The sequence below is a fragment of the Amphibalanus amphitrite genome, unplaced genomic scaffold (genome assembly GCF_019059575.1).
Source record: "Amphibalanus amphitrite isolate SeventyFive unplaced genomic scaffold, NRLGWU_Aamphi_draft 000062F_arrow, whole genome shotgun sequence".
NCBI classification, from domain to species: domain Eukaryota; kingdom Metazoa; phylum Arthropoda; class Thecostraca; order Balanomorpha; family Balanidae; genus Amphibalanus; species Amphibalanus amphitrite.
In genome coordinates, this window is record NW_024881558.1 from 1,086,550 (window position 1) to 1,106,478 (window position 19,929).

Genomic DNA, 19,929 nt, shown 5'->3' on the forward strand with positions numbered 1-19,929 from the left:
CCCGTGAGGATGAACTAATATGCTCATCCTTACCTCCCATTCCCTTTTCTTTCACAACTATTGCCTCTGAATATTTCTGCACGCATTTTTTCAGCATATTCGTACTTTGTATTCAGTTCACTGAGCTACAGCGGAGCAGCGTAAAAGCGTTGTGTATGACTGTTGGGCGGCTATCAATTTGACATGAGTGGCCGTCTCTGTGAAGCACTGTTTGTAACATTTCTGCAGTTTGCTTAGAAAAGTGCTTCGCATTCACCCTGTTTACAGCATTTGCCGAGTTTGCTGAGAGAAGTGAGCCATCTTTTCACATTGAAAGATAGCATCAGCCGCATCGTCGAGAAATCACATCGTGGCCGCAGGGAAATTTCCGGGTGAGGAGGAGGGAATGAGTCGATGAGGGTAGAGGAGAGGAAAGGAAATTGCAGAGCACCACATCACACAGATGGTTAAAACGTAGCCGCTCCTCAAGAATTATCATTTGATTTATTTCTACAGCCTGGGTTGCAGTGATAATTACGATCCCAAATCTTGCAACTGTGCCAGAACTACCCAACCCAGTTACATCAAACAGCTGAGACATTTGCTGCACAGGCCACCAGCATGCTACGGCGAGCATTTTCTATATCCTCATCGACCTAACTGTCTCGAGAAGCCTTCTCCCACGGAAATGTAGGCACTGGTGAACACGAAAAACTATGTAAACGGCTGGCTGAAATGAAAACAGTAAAATCCGAAATCCCAACTGTTGACAAGGCTACCTATTATTTGTCAAAAGAGGACTAAGAAATGCATGCAGTGGTATGTTCATGTTTACCTCTCTTACTCGCCGGCCGAGGGAGGGAGGGGGGCGGGTGCCGCCCCCCCCCCCATAGGGTTTGTTCGCGATAGCTCCAAACACCCTGGAGATAGAGCGCTGAAACTTGGCATACCTAATCTTTGATTCAAGCCCGATCTTTTGACACCAACCGCATTTTCCAGTCAGGTCAGGTCACTGACCTATGACGTCATAAGTGGACCTCTGCACGGTCTTCAGATGTCGCAACTTCGCAACGCCCTCACTGCCAGAGGAGCTTTCACAGGGAAATGAAACTTGCAGGATCTAATATACATTAGGTACTAGTCTCACAGCTTGTATATCTCGGATTTTTCCTAAAGGTCATATGAGGTCAGGTCATTTTCGTGACCTCACCATCAAGTCAATGGGGAAAAATGACAACTGCTATTCTGGCGCCGGGAACGATCTCCAACTATCTCGGGCACACAGAATCGTGATTTGTTGCACTCCTTGCAAGGTTAAATGCGTCTTTTGGCAATGTTGACCTTGCGTGACGCCATTTATGACGTCATTAGGGCCATATTAGTTTTTCGTCAATAACTCCCGATCAAATTAAGCTAGCGAGTCGGGAAAGCCACCAATGGACTTAGGAAGACCTGTCGAATCGAATGATATGCAACATGACCTACTTCGACCGATTTCGTGACCTGAGGGTGCTGACCTGACAGTGACCTGAGGTCAACACCCGAAGTTGACCTCACCCAAATAAAAAGTATATCATTCGACGCGTCTGAGCGAGGCGAACACAATGCTGCCAAAATCGCGGCTCTGCGACCGTTTTTTGCGAAGTTATTCGCCAAAAACGGAACCGTACCTTGGGGCACTTGACCTGACCTCAGAGGTAACCGGTTGACCTAGGACCTTAAAATCGGGTATCAATCTCTGCGTCTCGTAACGGCGCAAACGCTCGTTTTTTTGCGACGCGCTAGCTCCACCAGGGGCAAAACGGCGACGGGGGTCGTACCCCCCCCCTCCCTCGGCCGGCGCGTATGTAAAAAAACAATAGGTCCGGCGAGGGTTAAATATAAAAGTGTATAACAATGTAATAAATTTATGTTTGGTTGACACGCGTGGAGGCCCGGTTCCGTTCTTCGCTTTCTCCCCTTACGAATATGTCCAGCTACTCCTGCTAGCTCTTGTGATTGGGTACTTGGTCGAGCTTACTAGGAGCCATGCGTGAAATAGGGGGAGGAAATCGGAAGGGAGTGTATGCCGTGTGGGTCCATCACAAGCTGGGAGTTGTATTCCACAAAATCTGTACTCAACTAGTGCTTGAACCGAGTGTAGGTTTCACCAAACAGCCAAATCACCAGAAACATTTTAATGAGGTCCCACCAGGCCCGTGGAGCAGGTCAGACAGCCAGCGTCCCGTCCCCGCGAATTCCAGCATCCGGCGCTGACCTTTGGGCCATTCATCGTGCAGTTGGGCGGCCGGCCGGACGGACGGGCCGGGCCGGGCCGGGGGCGGCGCCGTGCCGCGCGCCGAGACCGGCGCCGTGCCGCGCGCCGAGACCGACGCGACGGTCGGCGGCCGGCTATCCCTGGCCGACGCCGGCCGGCCGGTGGCACCTTGCCGATCCCAGTTGGCCGGCGGCCCGCGCTCTCTGCCCGCCGGCAGCAGCGCCGCCGCCGCTGGTGTGTGCCAGTGTTGGTGGCAGTGGCGGCACGCGGTGGGACGCTCCCGGAGCCGCGCGGTCGGACGCACGGTCGGACGAGTGGCCGTCGGGCTCGGAGCGGACGCAGAGTGGCCGCCGGCGCCGCCACCGGACTCGCCAGCACTCCAGACAGCCAGGCAGAGCACAGGCCGGGTCTCAGGTGAGTACCGCGTCACCTGACAGCCCCCCGAGCACAGCAACAGCTGCGTCAGTCGGGACGGGCCGCAGTCCCTCGGCGAAGTCAGCTGACCCTCATAGCACGACCAATAGCTGTGGAGTAGTATCTCCCCTCCGCTCACCGTTCCCTGTAGTTTGTGTGTGGGGCGGTGATCTGTCACAGACCGGACGTGGTAGCGGTAGCAGATAGTGCTTCTCCCTGACACAGCCACAGGTGCTCTGGGACCATCGATCGCTTCTCGGACGGGGCGGGACTGCCTCAAGGCGAGCACACGACTCCATCAGCGCCGCTGTAACAGAGCACAGAACACGCTGGCCGTCTGCTGCGGCCCCCGCCGCCCTGGTGCTCCGAGCACCCGCCCCAGCCGGCGCGGAGAAAGGTCAGAGGACCACGACGTGCTTACCGGGCCGTGCACAGATGCTCCCCGCTACCGTGTATGCTAATGCGTCGTGAGACTCACCAGAGTGTTTCCAGCGCCGCGCTTATCACCATTCCAGGCAGCGGCCGGAGCAACAACATCAACAAAAACATCAGCAAACAGCGACTGACACACATCGGCTGCATAACAGATGGCCCACGGCGGGCAATGCCAACAGATAAAAATAGAGACGTATCACTATAATTGGCGACGGGAGGAATCTAATTAATCTGACATGTCGACGGATGGATTTGAGGCAGATCAGCTGATGTACGAAATTGGACACAAGGCGAAATAAATAGTGATCCCAATGCTTGATAATTAGATAATTTGTAATTGAATGCAAAGCTGGATGAGTGTGCATGACTGGCAGAATGAAAGCAGATTTACTGCAGAAGTAAAATTATTTGAACGTTACTATAAATTCATTAACACAGAGGTGCGGACTTTAATTGCTAATGACGGAATTAAGTTTGATGTGCCTTTAATGGTGCATGATTGTGAATCTGAAGGTACCCATCAATTTCTTGGTCTTATTCACAATCTGTCTATGTACATACCTACTGCATGGCTAATTAAAGTTAAGTGATATAATAACGCAAATGATGGCCTTGACATTTCCCTTAGCCGTATGACATTCACAAACACGTCAGTCAAAAATGCTGATGCAATGGCGGATAAGAAAAGAAATGACATGCCAGAGCTTCCCTTCAGTTCATCAAGCCAAAAATCTATATTAGCAGTCTTTGGGATTTTTCGACTCGTCTCATCACGGCACCTCCTCTACGATTTTGCACCTCTCTCAATAATTTATTCCGCATTATGCCAACATGCGACTACGTGAAATGAAATAAAGGATAGGTGGTTGTACTTACAACGCGACGGTGAGCTGCTAGCAGTTCCTTTTACATTAAGCCCAATTTGTATTCAGTGTTCTGACGTCTTCATAAGCATCGCCAATAACAATACCATCACGGCAGGCTGTGAACATGTTACACATGCTACATCGTAGAAATGATAAATGATAGACACACACATAGCCATAGGTAAGTACATGCATGCATATTGCATATGCTGGGAAAGTCACACAGTTACATTTATCGAGATTGGCACACGGAGACGGAATGGCACCATGTCGTGTAGGAGTGCCCTCACAACATCCTTTTCGACGTCATATCAGGGCGGCAGCTGTGTTTATGGTCGCTGAGAGGTGTTTGCGCCGCCGCAGTCGGATGCCCTCACTAGTGCTGTCGTTTACCTCTGCAGCGGCTGGGAGTGGTCGCCGCGCGCCGCCCCGCGGGGCTCCCGTTCCACCAGTCAGCGCCCCAGGGGACGACGGGGCAGCGGACCTGGTGCTCATCGCTTGGTGGACTTATCGTGCTGCTTCGGTTCGCCGAAATTTCCATTGAAGGTCGCAGTTATGATTGGTTACTTTGGAAAATTGCCGCGGTTTGTTTGTCTGTTTCGATGTTTAGGTGCCTCAGTTCAAAGTGTGGATGGCGACTCCAGCAAATCACGACAAATTGATTTTTTTAAAGTAACAAATATCGACCACGAAATGAACTCACTTGCGTGTGACAGGCACGATTTCAATGCCATTGTATGGTAATGATAATGGCAAGCCTGTAAAAACATTCCTAACATCTTCAGCTGTCTGCGGTAACGACTACCGCGTTTACTAAATCAGGATGACATGAAACTTCTACTCGGTGTCCAGGAACAAATCCTGCTGAAAGTTTTAACACTTTCTGGAGTACCACCTTCAAACATTCTGCAAAGACAATGATCTTTCTACTCAGTAATGAACTGCTGAAGGTGTTGAACTACCGCAACAAGAATCGAGCCTCAACAGTAGGTCATTCGTTTGATCGATCTGCTAATAAATTGAAAAGAAACATAAAATAATCAGCATGGCAACAGTTCTTTCATCCTCTATGCTTCAACAATCACGCTAGAATAACAAATAATGTGTGAAAGGCCACCTCAGTCCCTTGCGGTAAATGTTATCGTTGTCGTTGATCGAAGTTGTGGTCGGCCAGGCCAAGATCGGTGGCCCGTCTTCGTCCTACCGTGAGTCAGCGGCTCGGCCTCCGTCTTGCCGTGTGGGGGTGGGGGTGGGACAGAGGCGCGGTCTCCGTCCTGCCGGTGAGCATAGCTCAGTGGCCGTCTCCGTCTGCCATGGGTCGGAGATAGAGCTCAGTGGCTTGCCTCTCCGTGCTGCTGCATGGGTCGAGCTCCAAGCTCAATGCTCCACGCTTCCCATCGTCGTGAGGTCGGTGGGAGAGAGCTCAGAGCTCAGCGCCCCCGTCTCCGACCTAGCTTAGAGGGAAGCTGACCAGAATCCAGTGGTTCGTACTTCGTCACCGCCCTGCCGTGCAGAATAGATCGGTGGGGTAGAGCTCACTGGCCCCTCTCTGGCCCACCGTGGGTCGGTGGGACCTCCCAGTGGCCCGCCTCCCAGCGCCGTGCCGTGCCGAGATGGATGGTGCGAGGTGTCACTGGCCGTTCAGCAAGGCCGTAAGTCGTTACCGACGCGTCCTCTTCCCTGGTGACAGCCCGGGGACGGTCCTCACTCAGCACTGCCGATTGACACATCGTCACAATGCCACTTAATAGATCGGTGAAGAAAGCGTGGTATTTACACTTAAAGGGACTATCCCACCTTCTAAAATGTTGTTAAAACCAGTTAAATTGTGTCCGACTTTATAGATTGGATGACCAGGAACACGGTTCTGGCATTTATTTTTCATTAAACATCTTAGGCTTCCCATATTCCAAACACAAACTTTCAAATATGTGACGTCACAGCCCAAAATTACCTCCTTCCCCAGGCCACATTACTGTAATAAAGCTGATTCTTTTTACTCTGTAGGCACCACAACAAAGTTCAGACCAAGTTTTAAGCGATTTTTCAACGAACAAGCCCATTTAAATCAGAATGACTAAACGAGGTGACGTCACACTAACGGTCGCTCCATGTTGAAGATAGGGCCTTGTACAAGGCCCATTTTCAAATGAAGGGAACGAATTTCTTCAACACCAAGAGGCCGCGGGGGTTGCAACCTAGATAGATAGTGGTTTCTGAACCTCGCCGCAAACTTGGCTATCTCAACTCAAACCCCATGTTAAAGGTGGGATAGTCCCTTTAAAACCGTAAAAAGAAGCAAGAAGTTGAAACTGAAGGCAAGCGAAAACATCCAACCTATTCGCATGATGATGTTCCTATATGTTCTTGTGCGTTTGCGTCGCCTCATCTCGTTGTTTTGACTGACGACGTCATTTTTAATAAGCAGCTTGTTAACGAGCCGTCTGTTTACGTTGGTTTATAAAGGTAATAAACTGACACCAAATGTTGTAAATATGTTTGGTAAATATTTCGGTTCCGCGGAAACTGTTGGCAAAACATCACCAACAATTAGTGGTGGCAGTCAAGCAACTAGCAAGGTTGCGGGATAGAACACATCCATAACAGAACGTAGGGGTACATGTAACAGTGAACAACCGAAATCTTATCAGAAGTTGCATCGAAGTTTCCACTATGTTTCGATGAATTCGTGTGAAATACATAGCCGTGATGATTTTAGTTCGTTCCATTGTTTTATTTTATGAAAGGAGTCTGGTACACGAGAAAAATTACATGAGATCTTCTTGTGAATATAACGGTGAACATAATTCCCACTAACCTATCCAACCTATAGAAAGATGTGGAGTTGATTACCACACGATTCCCGCCTGCTACCTAAAATATTGATAAAAAATCATAGGTGTATTTGTGTCGCATCATCTCTCATAAAAATCTCTCACCCACACCCAAAGCCTCGCTGAAGTCCCACTGGGAGCCTTTCTGCCCAAACATTCGTTCACGTGGGTGGCGAGAACCGGTCGTTAACGCCAGTTTATTGCCTGAATCGAGCGTTTAATGGCTGTATTCGATCTTCAGTGTAGAACTGGGCTCCTATCGGATAAACAAAACGATCGCAAGGCTTAACACACTTAATTACATCCTGCGGTCTGACTTTACATCCGCCCACGCTCTTGGTATAATTGCTCCAACTGCATGGCATATATAGTTTTCCTGCACATACATATCGACACCTTTTTTTAAACCCCACATCTGTTCTCCGGTGAATTTCCGGGAAGCACGAAAGATCTCTTTTAAGAAGTGTCCAATCGTCCGATCCTGATCAAATTTGTGTGTTCGTAAGCTTGCTCTGGCATTGCTTGATCTGCCAAGACAGACAAACTTGAGAAAAATCAAGTGACTGTACCTTTTTTGAAGGTTTCTAAACAACTTGTCTGAACTTCACGGAGAACAAATGTGGGGTTTAACCCGCGCCCCGCTGGGCTATTCAGCCATACGCGCCCTGCTGGGGGGGGGGGGGGGCAGATTCTGCCCCCCCCTGTCTAACTTCCGAACCGATGGTCGTAGAAAGACGGGGAAAACGGCAATCGAAAGCTCTCAACAAGGCGGATCTTAAGAGCGCAAATTTTTTTGCTTAAGTAGGTCAGAGGTCAGGTCAAGGTCAGGTCAAGGGTACAAAATGCAAGTTTCTACAGTATCGGCCTTGCACCGTAGTTGCCGAAGAATGGACGGAGACTGATTGCCCAAAACGTGTTCTTAGTCTACCAAGACAATATTCGTTGCACACAATGTCATTCAAAGGTCAAGGTCAAGGTCAGGTCAGGTCAGGTCAGGTCACCAAAAACAAAATATAGAAAAGGGCATGTGCGACATATGTTTTATGGGTCATTTTACTCATGGAATTCAATAGGCACACTCAATAAGTGATATGGACCACCTCTGGATGAATTTCAGGTCGAGGTCAGGTCAAGGTCAGGTCAAGTGAGGTCAAATTTTGAAGTTGGTTGTTAAGGCCTAAAAAGGTGTCTATCCGATGCAGTTTTTCACGGCGAATCGAATGGTGCTATTTTTATTTCCGTACGAGGTCTAGAACTTCCAAAAAAATCATTTTTCAAAAAATTTGTGTGTCGTGACGTCATAAAATTTTGAATAACTCCCACATTTTTGAACCGATTCTTCTAAAAATTGGCATGTAGGTGCACATAGACCACTTCTTTGACATATATTCCGGTTTTTTCGATAAACCCAAAGTTTTGGATTTTATAAATATTTTCCCAAAAAAGTCAGTTATTTGGAAAAATTTTGGCCAAAATCCAAAATTTTCAAAAAACCGAGATAGCCATTTGATAGACAAAGTAGAATTACGTATAACCTTTTTTGTTACGTCTTGATTCCTTTAAAAATGAAGAAGTTAGCGGCGTTTGAAATTTTGCCGTTTTTTAAGCGAAAATGGCGAACATGACGTCACTAAAACGTCAATTTCTCAAAAATTTTCCGACGGATTTCGCTCAAATTTGCAGGGAACGTGTCAAATTGATGTATGATAAGGTACTGAAAGTTTGACGTCGCTGGCGTAACGCGTTTAGAAGTTATTGGCGAAAAACGGGAGGGGGGGCAGATTCTGCCCCCCCCCCCCCCCCCAGCGGGGCGCGGGTTAAAAAAAGGTGTCGATATATGATGGACTCAATCTGGTGTGAAAATATGCCGATTGATCTCCTAATTCTGTCAAAAGGCATTTTGAACACTCACGTTCTTTTTACAATTGTAGATTTTTAGTCGGTCACTGCATCCTGCTTTCTTAATTCATAATCAGCAAACGCGAGGCGCACCGGAAGGGCTAGTATTCAGGGTCGATATAAGCGTCAGCCGACCCCCACAAAAGCCGTCACGGCCAATCCCTTAAGCCGACAATCAGCGCTCGTCCTATCAGCGGAATAGCACGCCGAACGAGCACACAATCTCTGTTACAGCGGATTGGAGTTCGGGATGGTAGGGGGCGGGCCATCCCCCGGCTCAGTGCCACTTAGCGAGCCTTATGTCACATGCATAAATAGCTACCTAATGACCCGCTGTGGCTGTCGGATTACGCTGGATTATGATAATTTGCTTAAATCCAGTTCATCAGCAGTGTAATTTTGTATTAATTTATTATTTAACGATTACCTGAAAATCTTGGTAGAGCAGCACTGCTATGTATAATTATTCTAAATGAAAATCAATGAAAATTATTCATATAGTGTTCGAATAAAATATTTTCATCACAAATTTATAGTTTCAGCGTTGTCATTCGAAGCAGGGCAGCGCATGGACGAACTGAACCACCTCTGGGTGACTAAGCTTGTTGCGACTATGGATGCCCAGATTTAATGAGTTATGAGTAAAACTAAATTCCAGGAACGTATAACAAACGTGCATTTTGCAGTGAGCTGACTGTTTCCGTCACAACGGTTGCGTGTTTTCACCAGTGAAACGGTTGCGTTAAAGCACCAGTGCAGCCATACTCCACGTCTATGCTGCCCATGGTTCTCATAATTGCTGGAGCCAGAGAACAGACAATGCACCTCCGCCCAGAGACCTCTGGCTGGCATCATACCAGAAAACAATGAACCACACCAACACATGTCTCCGCCGGTATGCCAGCTGGCACCAAAGGCGGTAAAAGCTGAATTACTAACACGTAGATCAAAATAATACGTGGCTCAGAATGCTAGCTAGTTCCCATAGTTCAGCACAATCTCTCCCTCGCGCGTAATCGCTTATAACACTCAACCATCTCGTTGTGTAACAGCCAGGGCTGAAGGGCTGTGTGTGCTCATTGGGATCCAGATCGTCAACTGTGTGAGGTTCGAAAGGACTAGCATAAGTGCATTAGCGTTTGCAGCATGATGCATAGAGAAACCATGCGTGTATGTATGTATATACGAATCAATAATGGACTGCTTTGCGTATTTAATAGATGATAAGTTATAATCATGTGGACACAAAGTTCCTAGGGCACGCTTCGCATGACTCAAATGCAGCCTAACTGCCTATCTTTTAATGAGGTTTGCGTATTTGGAATGAATCACACACCGTTTAAATATCGATCCGCCAACGAGCGCACTATCTCGATCCATGAAACATGTGGTCAGCGAATGCCCACTTGACCACATGAAATGAGACTGTGTTGATTGTCCGCAGTCATAGTCACATGTTCCATCTTCACAAGTATTCTATGAAAAGCGGTCGTCAGCACCCCTTCACCTCCAGCTGACGCATACGATGAGAGTCTGGACATTGGACAATTGCCAGTTGTTCACGTTGCCCACGATTCACATCTTTTCCAGTAGTGGCTCATAGATTTGTGGGTCAGCCGTATGTAATCTCGCCGTTATATGATGAGAAGTTACAGAAGCTCGTTCTGATCTCATATTGTAAATCGTTTGTAAACGGGAAACTCACAGTCGCGTAACGCTTAATTAATGAAGCATGCACCAGAATAACATATACTCTCCCATATGAATGGAGCGGTAGCACTCGTTCACTAACATAGACACCGAGAGCAGTTTTCAGCTCGCTTTTGCCGTCATTAATCTATAAGTGGTTACAGAGATCCGGGAAGATAATCTCTACATCTTACATTCCACACACGTCATTAGTGTTCACAAAGAGAGCGCAGAAAGCCAGAAGACAGGGCTGCTCTGTGTGGTGCTCCAGAACACGGAGACTGAACAGCGCTCGGGCGCTGTGCTGGTCTTACCGTCAGTTTGGCAGCGCACGGTGAGAGAGATAGAGTATATCCTCGGCATTCCGTGTAGAATTTAGAGGAACGGAAGTTTTTAGCTTTTGGTAAAGCGTTTTGAAAGAAGTGATTTTTAAGTTAAATTCCAAAAAGTAGTAGATCGTTGGCCGCTGTATATATCTGGTCTTATCCCGATTCCCGGATCAGTATTTCAGATCGAGACTTATGCTCCAAATTGACTTGGGTCGTTGAACATTCAATACCATAGTTACTAACTCCATGCGCGTACAAAAATTAAACGTTGGCGAATTTGAGGCAAACATAACCCTTTGATCACGCTGTTTAACTTCAAAGGTAAGAACTTAGTTTTGGAGGATATTACGCAACTGACTGCCATTAACCCGCGCACCGACGGGGGTCTGCGCCAACTTAGTACCGACGGGGGGGGGGCGGATGACCGCCCCCCCCTGAGATCTCGAGAACGAAGCAAGATAGCGACAAGCGGTAAACGGCATCGGATACGCACGGACAAGGTCTACAATTTTTACAAAGGTCATTTTCAGGTCAGGTCAAAGATGACGTCACAGGGGTCGAAAAAGTCAAAATGGCGGCGCTAGATATGGAGAGGGTTTTTCTCGAATAACTTTCGAAGTAGTCAAGATAGGAACAAACTAAGGGCATCATCGTGATCCTCTCGTCAATCCGCATCGAATGATATATATGTTGACCTCGAAAGGTCAAGGTCAAAGGTTGACCTCAGGTCACGTGACCTCGAGGTCATCATGTATATCATTCGATGCGTCTTGACGAGCTGAACACAATGAGACCATCCGCGCGGCTGTATCTTGTTCCTGTAAGGAGTTATTGGCAAAAAACCTTTGGTGACCTTTGATGACGTCACATGACCTTACAGCTGCCCAACAGCAAAACAGACCTCAAGGTAGTGAAGGTTGATCGTATGTGAAGTCATGTATGGTATATGGGGCCATTCCGACCCGTTTTAGTGGTAAAAACAGGGAGTTGATTTTTCCCCCATTGACTTATAATGGGGAGGTCGTGAAATTGACCTGACCTTAGGTCACCGACATCAAAATTCCGAGATATACAAATTGTAGCTACTAATGACCTAATAACATCCTGCGACTTTCAAAGGCCTCCGACATCTACTGTAGCTCTGGCACGGTGACAAAGTTGCAAAAAAGTGACTTGAGGTTGGGTCATTCAAAGTGACCTGGTGACCTGACCTTAAAAGTTAGGAGGTTCAAACTTGCACACCATGTGTAAAATTGATGAGAGAATAGTCATACCAAATTTCGCGGCGCTACGCGCCGCGGTTTTCCCGCTATCCGCGAAAAACCTCAGGGGGGGGGCGGATATCCGCCCCCCCCCGTCGGTGCGCGGGTTAAAATCTCGTGTGTTGTAGGTTTTTTGACATGTCCACAAATAAATCCGTGTATAGCGGAACGGCTCGCCTATCATACATTTTTTTTTTGTCAGTAAAGTGACCTGGTACTGACCCGGACCAGTGACCAGAGGCACACCAGAGTCAATCCCAATCAGAGCATGGTCAGGATCATGGTCAGGGGCGTCAGGGATCGCGCCGCGCTCCCACCAACTGTCGGTCTACTCAGAGGTCAGACATCCTCACGAATTCACTAACACAGCGGGTAAGAAAGTAACATGAAGTTGATCGCCTTTTCATTCCTTCTCATGCGTTTTGTCCATCGATTCTCGTCTCCCCGTCCCTGCTCTTCTGCAGTGGGTCTCAGTGGTCGGAGAGGGCCGGCCGGTTGGCGGTGCGATCGGTGACGGCGGCAGACGCGCGGTCGCCTCCCCGGTGAGTCGCGGTCGCGCTCCAAGGCCAGGCGCACTGGCCGAGGGCCGGCCGTCGGTGCCGGCGCCGGCTGCTTGGTTTGGCACCGCCGCCGCCGCCGGACGGCCGGGTGACTGGCGCGGCCGCCGCTGGGCGGCGCTAGTGGCGCGTCGGCCGACCGAAATAGCCGCGCTTGGATTGGCTCCAGGTGGCGCGCCGTGCGCCGGGCGCCGCTGCCGCGCCGAGACCGTCGTCGAAGTGCCGCTATTGTCTTAAATTTCAACGAGACGTGAGCTGTGACGTCACTCAGGTGGCCGAACGGTGGGGCTAGGACACCCGTTTACAGCGGGGCCGGGGTTCTGTCCCACCCCAGCCTGCCGACCAGCAGGGGAAACGCATCTGTTTTCGGTGCAGCGAGGTCTGGGTACCCTCCCACCTCGTCGGTCGGCCTCCCGTACCGGCAGCGGCAGCCGGCAGGCACCACGGCCGATGGGGACAGACAGATGAGGCTCGGAGATCCCGCCGCCGACTCTGGCCTGCTGGGTCAATATTGGACCGCTTGGCACGGAAAACCAACAGGTGAACACGGTGCCAACATTTGACATGTCCTCATGCTTATCGCTGACATCACAATGTAGATAAATTTTCACCACTGGAGCCAACTGCCCTACCGGCATGAGGCTCATCAGCCTGATCTCTCCCAATCGCTAGCATATCTAAACGTTTTGATCCCTTCATACAAATGCATGGACAGAAGACACACTATTTCAATGAGTAGGCCAGCACCAGTGTGATATTTGAGATGGATGTTTCGGAAGGTTTGACAGTCGCCCTGTTTTCATACCGAATTTCAACGAATTTCTCACGCGTGTTATGTCAAACAGCAGCCCCTAACTGACACAAAACGAAACAGAAAACACCTTTGTTGTTTTGAACAAACAGAATCCTTTCACCTAGCGACGACACCACCAGATTTCAGAAGCTTCACCAAGCGTAGCTTTACTCTATTCCATATCAAGCTTGCGGCCGAAGTGCCCTGCTGAGAGCAGTGCGTTATTTCTGTATATACAGCTCTTTCATTCAAAGACGCAAAATATTGAACGGAAGAGTGAACTGCCGAAGGAACTCCGACCGCAAGCTTGATGAGGAATATAGTCCAGCCACTGGCATTACGATTACGGTTATCGCATGCCCGCACATACCTATACTCAATGCGACATCAAAACCGTGCCTCCCGTCTAAGGCCCGGTATCTGTCTATGACCGTCTTCCCCTGTCTGAGTCTCAATCGCCACTCGCTAGAGGTCTGTTAGACTCCTTTTCCCTTTCTGGTGTAAAGGAATATGTACGACAATATTATCTGGTATATACTATGTAGGACCATTCCCTTTCCGCCCTCCATATTCTCCTCTCAGGTCCGGTATGTACATACATGTAGAACCACCGTCCCCTCTGGTTCCCTTCTCAGGTGCTGTGCATTGGACCGCCGCCCCTTAGACCCCCTCCCTGTGTATTGGACCGGCGCCGTTCGGTCTCCCTTCTCAGGTCCGGTACAGGACCGCTAGCCCTAAAACGTTCCTCTCGGGTGCTGTGTATTGGACCGCGGCCCTTCAGATTCCTCTCTCGCCAGCGAGAGACGCTCTACTGTCGTGCGATCACTGTAAATGTTTTGGCGGCTGGAGAAACACCGGTGGGGCATCATCACTGTTTATAGCCGAGCATCCGTCCGAGAGGCGGTCCATGGCGGGGCGCAGCGCGACACAGGACGGAAACGGTAGAGTCCCGCAAGGTGGGTGATGCATCCTTATTTTATTGCAGCGGACATCTTCAAAACGATGACGTTTTGAATTTAGCGCAAACCCATAAAAGATCATGCTACAAGGGGCCTTAGATGAAGTAAAGCAAGGCAGTGCGTTATCTAATCAACAAATAGCAAGCCAGCCGCATTGGTCATTAGCACATTGCTTGGCAAATCACAGAACGGTCCATAATGCCCGTAAGCCGTAGGTATGTTTTTTTTTATCGTTTCGCATTACGATGCTGATAGCTAATGAGTCACAGTTGTGATGTGCCACGAGACAAACAACAGCTTTTTATTGGTCGAGAAAAAGTCTACCACCATCACCTGCTGCACCAAATAGCTCTACGCTGAAGCTCGTAGCAGTTGTGAGACTTCCGTTCTCTTAGGTATTGAATAAAGAGTAGGCATACATGAGAAGCTAAATGTCATCATTCATGGAACATGCACGCTTGTCGCTCACGCGCCTGAGCAATCTGACATCTTCACGCATTGTGGCAATCGTTGAACACCTTATAAAGAAAGACTGAGTTAAAGGGCTTAAAAAACAAGTGCGCTATGAAGGGCACTAACCTCACGTAGGTGATATGGAGCATGACCTCATTAAATACTATGTACACACAAAACGTTGCCGGGGAGTAAAACACGTAGGGCATTGACATTTCGTAGGACATGCTCGCATCGCTCGCATCCATGAAGCTGAATTCATTCGCCGAATGTAAAACAACTGTTTTCCGTTTTTTTATTAAGTCATGATATATTATGTCAAACTCCTCACTTTCCTCCATGTGCACTATTACCTATCAACCACAATTTTTTATCATCTATGTATGCATGGTTGTTGCTTTATTTGTTTGTATTTTACATATCGGCACAGTTTTGTTATACTCCCAGCCTCACTTATGTCACTGGACCTCAGATATCTGATTCTGAAATTCGACCTTCGACTGCCTACAGAAGATTCTGTCATTCTGTTCGTTAACCCGCGCCCTGCTGGGGGGGTGTTTGAACACCCCCCTTGTGGTTTTTCGCGAATATCTCAAAAACGGCGGCGCGGAGCGCCGCCGTTTTTGGTACACCTTATCATACATCAATTCTACACATGTTGTGAAAATTTCAGACCAAGGTCATTCAAGGTCAGGTCACCAGGTCACTTGAAGTGACCTCACCTCATAAAAAGTTTCAATGTCTGTCATAGCTACACCGAGTGACCGATCGCTTTGAAACTTTCAGCGATTGCTAAGAGCAATAGCATGTACAAAATGTATATCTCAGAATTTTGATATCGATGACCTAAGGTCAGGTCAATTTTGCGACCTCCCCATTATAAGTCAATGGGAGAAAATTGAAATGCGCCTCCTTTGGACGAGAGACATTATAAACACTCCCAAACACTGAATTACAAGTGGTTTAGACACACTGAACATGAAAATGGTGTCCGTGACCCCTGTTTATGCCCTGAGGTCATCTTAGGTCACGAATGGTATCTAACAGTTTTTCGCAAATAACTATTGATAGAGGCATGCTAGAGCGATGAAAACGCCTTAGATGTGTTCAGCTCGACGATACGGATCGACTGATATGCAACATGACCCTTTCCGGTCAGGTCATGACCTTGACCTGAGGTCAAATTTTCAAGTTGACCTTTCAAGGTCAAGTTATAGTTCATTCGATGCGTCTTGACGAGAGGAACACGATGCCGGTAAAAGTAAGCTCGTACAAGGCTTACGTCAAAAGTTATTGCAGAAAAACAGTTTTCGAAAAAATCGGCTATTTTTGCAGTTTTTGCCCCCTGCAGGCAAAACCGTTGACGTTAGGTCAAATCTGAGAGAATTACTCAGAAAGGGCGTTAATAGGGCTATCGAATGCGCTTTTCCGCGGCGCTGTAGCTCTATTGGTTCCCAAGTTATGCGTTGGCTTCTTGGAAATTGTCGACATTCGACCTGCAAATCGGCGAAATTTTGCCTTCAATGACCTCTGGTGACCTGACCTTTGACCTGACCAAAAAATTGACCGAAGTGATTTCCTCATTATTTTTGACGCTCTTTCGAACGCCGCCTTCCGCGTATCGCTACGTGGCCCAGGAGCCGAGTTAGAAGGGGGGGTGTTCAAACACCCCCCCCAGCAGGGCGTGGAAATCCAGGACCCCCAGCCGGGCGCGGGTTAATATTACAAAATATTCGAGTGATTTCATTATAAATCGAAATGCCCTAAGCCCTTCGAACACACGTGCTCATAATAGCTACAGATAGGACACTTTAGCACTAATCCAGTGAGTAGGCCATCCCCACCTGCTTTTGGAATACCTTACAGTCTCAAACCAGCTTGGGAGTGGCGAGGGAAGGCTACCATGCGTTGACGTCAACTCAGTAGAACACAACAATGCAGCTGCACTTGTCTCCCTTCTAGCACATGGTCGTAGCCGTGTGTGCTCCCATACCGCCAGCTATGGTCATATGTGCGCCCCACCCTTCAGAGTGCTGCCCCGCCCTGCCGCTGGTGAATAGCGCCCCTGGCCGGCTCGCCCGCGGCGCTTATTGGGTTTCTGGGAGCGCTAACGGCTGTTGATTTGGCTCTGCTTCAGGTGTTGTTCGGGGCGGCGGCACGTGGCCGGGCCGGCGCACAGCTGCTGGTCGTCGTTAGCCGCTGACACAAGTGTTGCCGGCCAGCGCAGCCGCCTACACACAGCCGGCCGGACGGGGAGCCGCCGCCGCCGCCGCCGCCGGCGCGGCCGCCTGCATGTGTGAGCTCGGCGCAGTCAGCTGACGACGGTCGGCGCCGCCCGCCGCGTCCCCATGTCGCGTCTCGCGCCGCTGCTGCTGCCGCTGGCGGCGCTGAGCGGGGCCCAGGCCGCCGCCACTAACGGCTCCAGCAGCAAGGAGCAGCGCTGCCAGCCGGGCCTGATTCTGCCCGTCTGGGAGCCGCAGGATGGCCTCAGCGGCGGAGATGTGTTTGCCCGCGCGCTGGTCTACTTCTTCACCCTCATCTACCTCTTCATTGGCGTGTCGATCGTGGCCGACCGCTTCATGGCCTCCATCGAGGTCATCACCTCCAAGGAGAAGGAGGTCACCGTCAAGAAGCCCAACGGCGAGACGCAGATTGTTGTTGTGCGAGTCTGGAACGAGACGGTGGCCAACCTGACGCTGATGGCTCTCGGCTCGTCCGCGCCCGAGATCCTTCTCTCAATTATTGAAATTTACGCCAAGAACTTTGACTCTGGCGAGCTGGGTCCCGGCACTATTGTGGGCAGCGCCGCCTTCAACTTGTTTGTCATCATCTCTCTTTGTGTATACGTCATCCCCGACGGAGAGGTACGCAAGATCAAACACCTGCGGGTGTTCTTCGTGACGGCCGCCTGGTCCATCTTCGCCTACGTGTGGCTGTACCTGATCCTGGCAGCCATCACACCGGGCAGAGTAGACATCTGGGAGGCGGTGCTGACGCTTCTCTTCTTCCCGGCCACCGTGGCCACCGCCTACATCGCCGACCGGCGCATGCTCTTCTACAAGTACATGCACAAGGACTACCGCCTGAACAAGCGTGGAGTGATCGTCGAGCATGAGGGCGTCGAGATGGACAAGACGAACCACGTGATCGGCGGCGAGCTCGAGCAGCTCGAGGAGGAGCACGTCGACGAGTCGGTACGTGAGTTCGAGGAGAACCGGCGAGAGTACATCACCATCCTGCGCCAGCTGCGCAAGAAACACCCCAACATGGACATGGAGCAGCTGGAGCTGATGGCCCGCGAGGAGGTCCTCAACAAGGGGCCCAAGTCGCGCGCCTTCTACCGGATCCAGGCCACGCGGAAACTCACCGGTGGTGGAAACCTGATGAAGAAGGCTCTTCAGGCCGAGAAGAAGGAAGAAGCACAAGAAATAGAGGAGGTGAAAACGGAAGACAGTCACATCATCAAGGTGTTCTTCGACCCGGGTCACTACACGGTGATGGAGAGCGTCGGCGACTTCGAGGTGACGGTGAAGCGCGAGGGCGGCGACCCGAACCAATGCGTGCTGGTCGACTACCGCACGGAGGACGGCTCGGCCAGTGCCGGCAGCGACTACGTGGCCGTCGCCGGCACCCTCTTCTTCGGGCCTGGAGAGACGCTGAAGACGTTCAGCGTGGCCGTCATCGACGACGACCTCTTCGAAGAGGACGAACACTTCTACGTCAAGCTGAGTAACCTGCGGCTGGCGGAGCGCGACGGCCTTCCGCTGACACAGACCAACGGCAGCGCCGGCCGACGGTTCTCCATGCCGGAGATCAAGCTGGCCGCGCCGTTCGTGGCCACCGTCATGATCCTGGATGACGACCACGGAGGCATCTTCAACGTGGCCGAGAAGGACATTGAGATCGTCGAGTCGGTGGGCTCGTACAACCTGAAGGTGGTGCGGTGGTCGGGCGCGCGAGGCCGCGTCGCTGTGCCCTTCACCACCATCGAGGGCACGGCCAAGCCCAACAAGGACTATGAGCACACAGAGGGCGAGGTCATCTTCGAGAACAACGAAACTGAGTGAGTAGCCAAAGCTATGGCTTAAAAGTTGCACCTTTAACCGCACCTTTCTTATAAACATTGCTACTTGTACTTTTAGCGTAATATTTCATCGTGTGTTAGTTCCAAGTCGTTTGTAAAACTCATTTAACAAGAAAACTTTCACTCTATTTCACTGCTGTACTCCACACATTTGCAGCGTTTCTTACTTGTTGTAGGTTACTTTTCCTCCAGATAAAGACTGAAAGACACACACTACACACACATCATACCATAGCCTTCAAATTTTAGGTTCAACGCTAAAGGGCTGGCGTTTCATCTTATTTACGCAGCTTATTTTGCTTTATTTTACTTTTTGATAAAAACCACTTGATATTCGTCACGAAATGTTTAACTTTTAGCTAGATAACCGTTTAACTGCAGCTTCGTAACTAACTATGCCACAAGTCGCGTGACTGGTTTATCAATAAAAAGCATTGAATGATAGATGCAAAGTTCATTACTTCAAAGGGACACATGTCACAAACCCTTTGCAAAATTACATCCATTCAGACAGCCAAACGTGTTCTATTCATCACGTGCCGTGCTGCTTCCGATGAGTTGTTCGTTTACAATTGGCTGGTGCCGCGAGCGCGGGGTTGCACGACAGCTGGCGCCCACGCCTGTTGGCACGACACTGCCTGAATCAGATCCCGCTGAGGGCGGCACCTCGGTGGGGTTTAGCCACCGGAAGTCACAGAGACCCAGGGCGGGATCCCTCGAGAGGTCGGTGCGCGTCTGCCGGCTGTCCACTGGTCCTTCAGCCGTCGAGTGCGAGTTGGATGGGTCTCAGAACTTGGTTGAATTTAAAAGAGCCGTGATAACTTTGCACGATCCAAATTCACACTTCGATGACAGATGCCAGCGTCAAAACATTTGCTAGTTTGCGTAAGGGTCATCAAACCAGACTAATAAATAACTTGCCTAACTATATCCATTTCTTATGATTGGCAAACGTTCAACTCCATTCGGTCATATTCTCGTTGGACTTCTTCTCATCTTTTCGTGGAGGCGGCCATTTGGCGACAGTCCCTCGATGGATGTTATCGTTTCGGACGCCGTCGGGCCGAGCCATGGTGCCGGCGGACGTCACCCTGGCTGAGCCGAGAACGTCGGATGTGA

At 49.8% G+C, this 19,929-nt stretch overlaps 1 protein-coding gene across 7 annotated transcripts in view; it reads left to right on the top strand.

Moving 5' to 3' along the window:
* The first annotated feature begins 2,416 nt into the window (after positions 1-2,416).
* The window catches only part of LOC122378622 (sodium/calcium exchanger 3-like), a 34,031-nt gene continuing 16,518 nt past the window's right edge, over positions 2,417-19,929 (top strand). For 4 of the 7 annotated variants that reach the window (XM_043359870.1, XM_043359871.1, XM_043359875.1 and 1 more), the window contains exons 1-2: positions 2,455-2,650; positions 16,864-18,789. In XM_043359870.1, the coding sequence (XP_043215805.1) occupies positions 17,075-18,789 (1,715 nt within the window). In that variant the 5' untranslated portion in view covers positions 2,455-2,650; positions 16,864-17,074. Of the gene's footprint in view, positions 2,651-14,968; positions 14,998-16,863; positions 18,790-19,929 lie in introns of those variants that run through there. The other 3 variants (XM_043359872.1, XM_043359874.1, XM_043359873.1) reach the window with 3 other exon arrangements.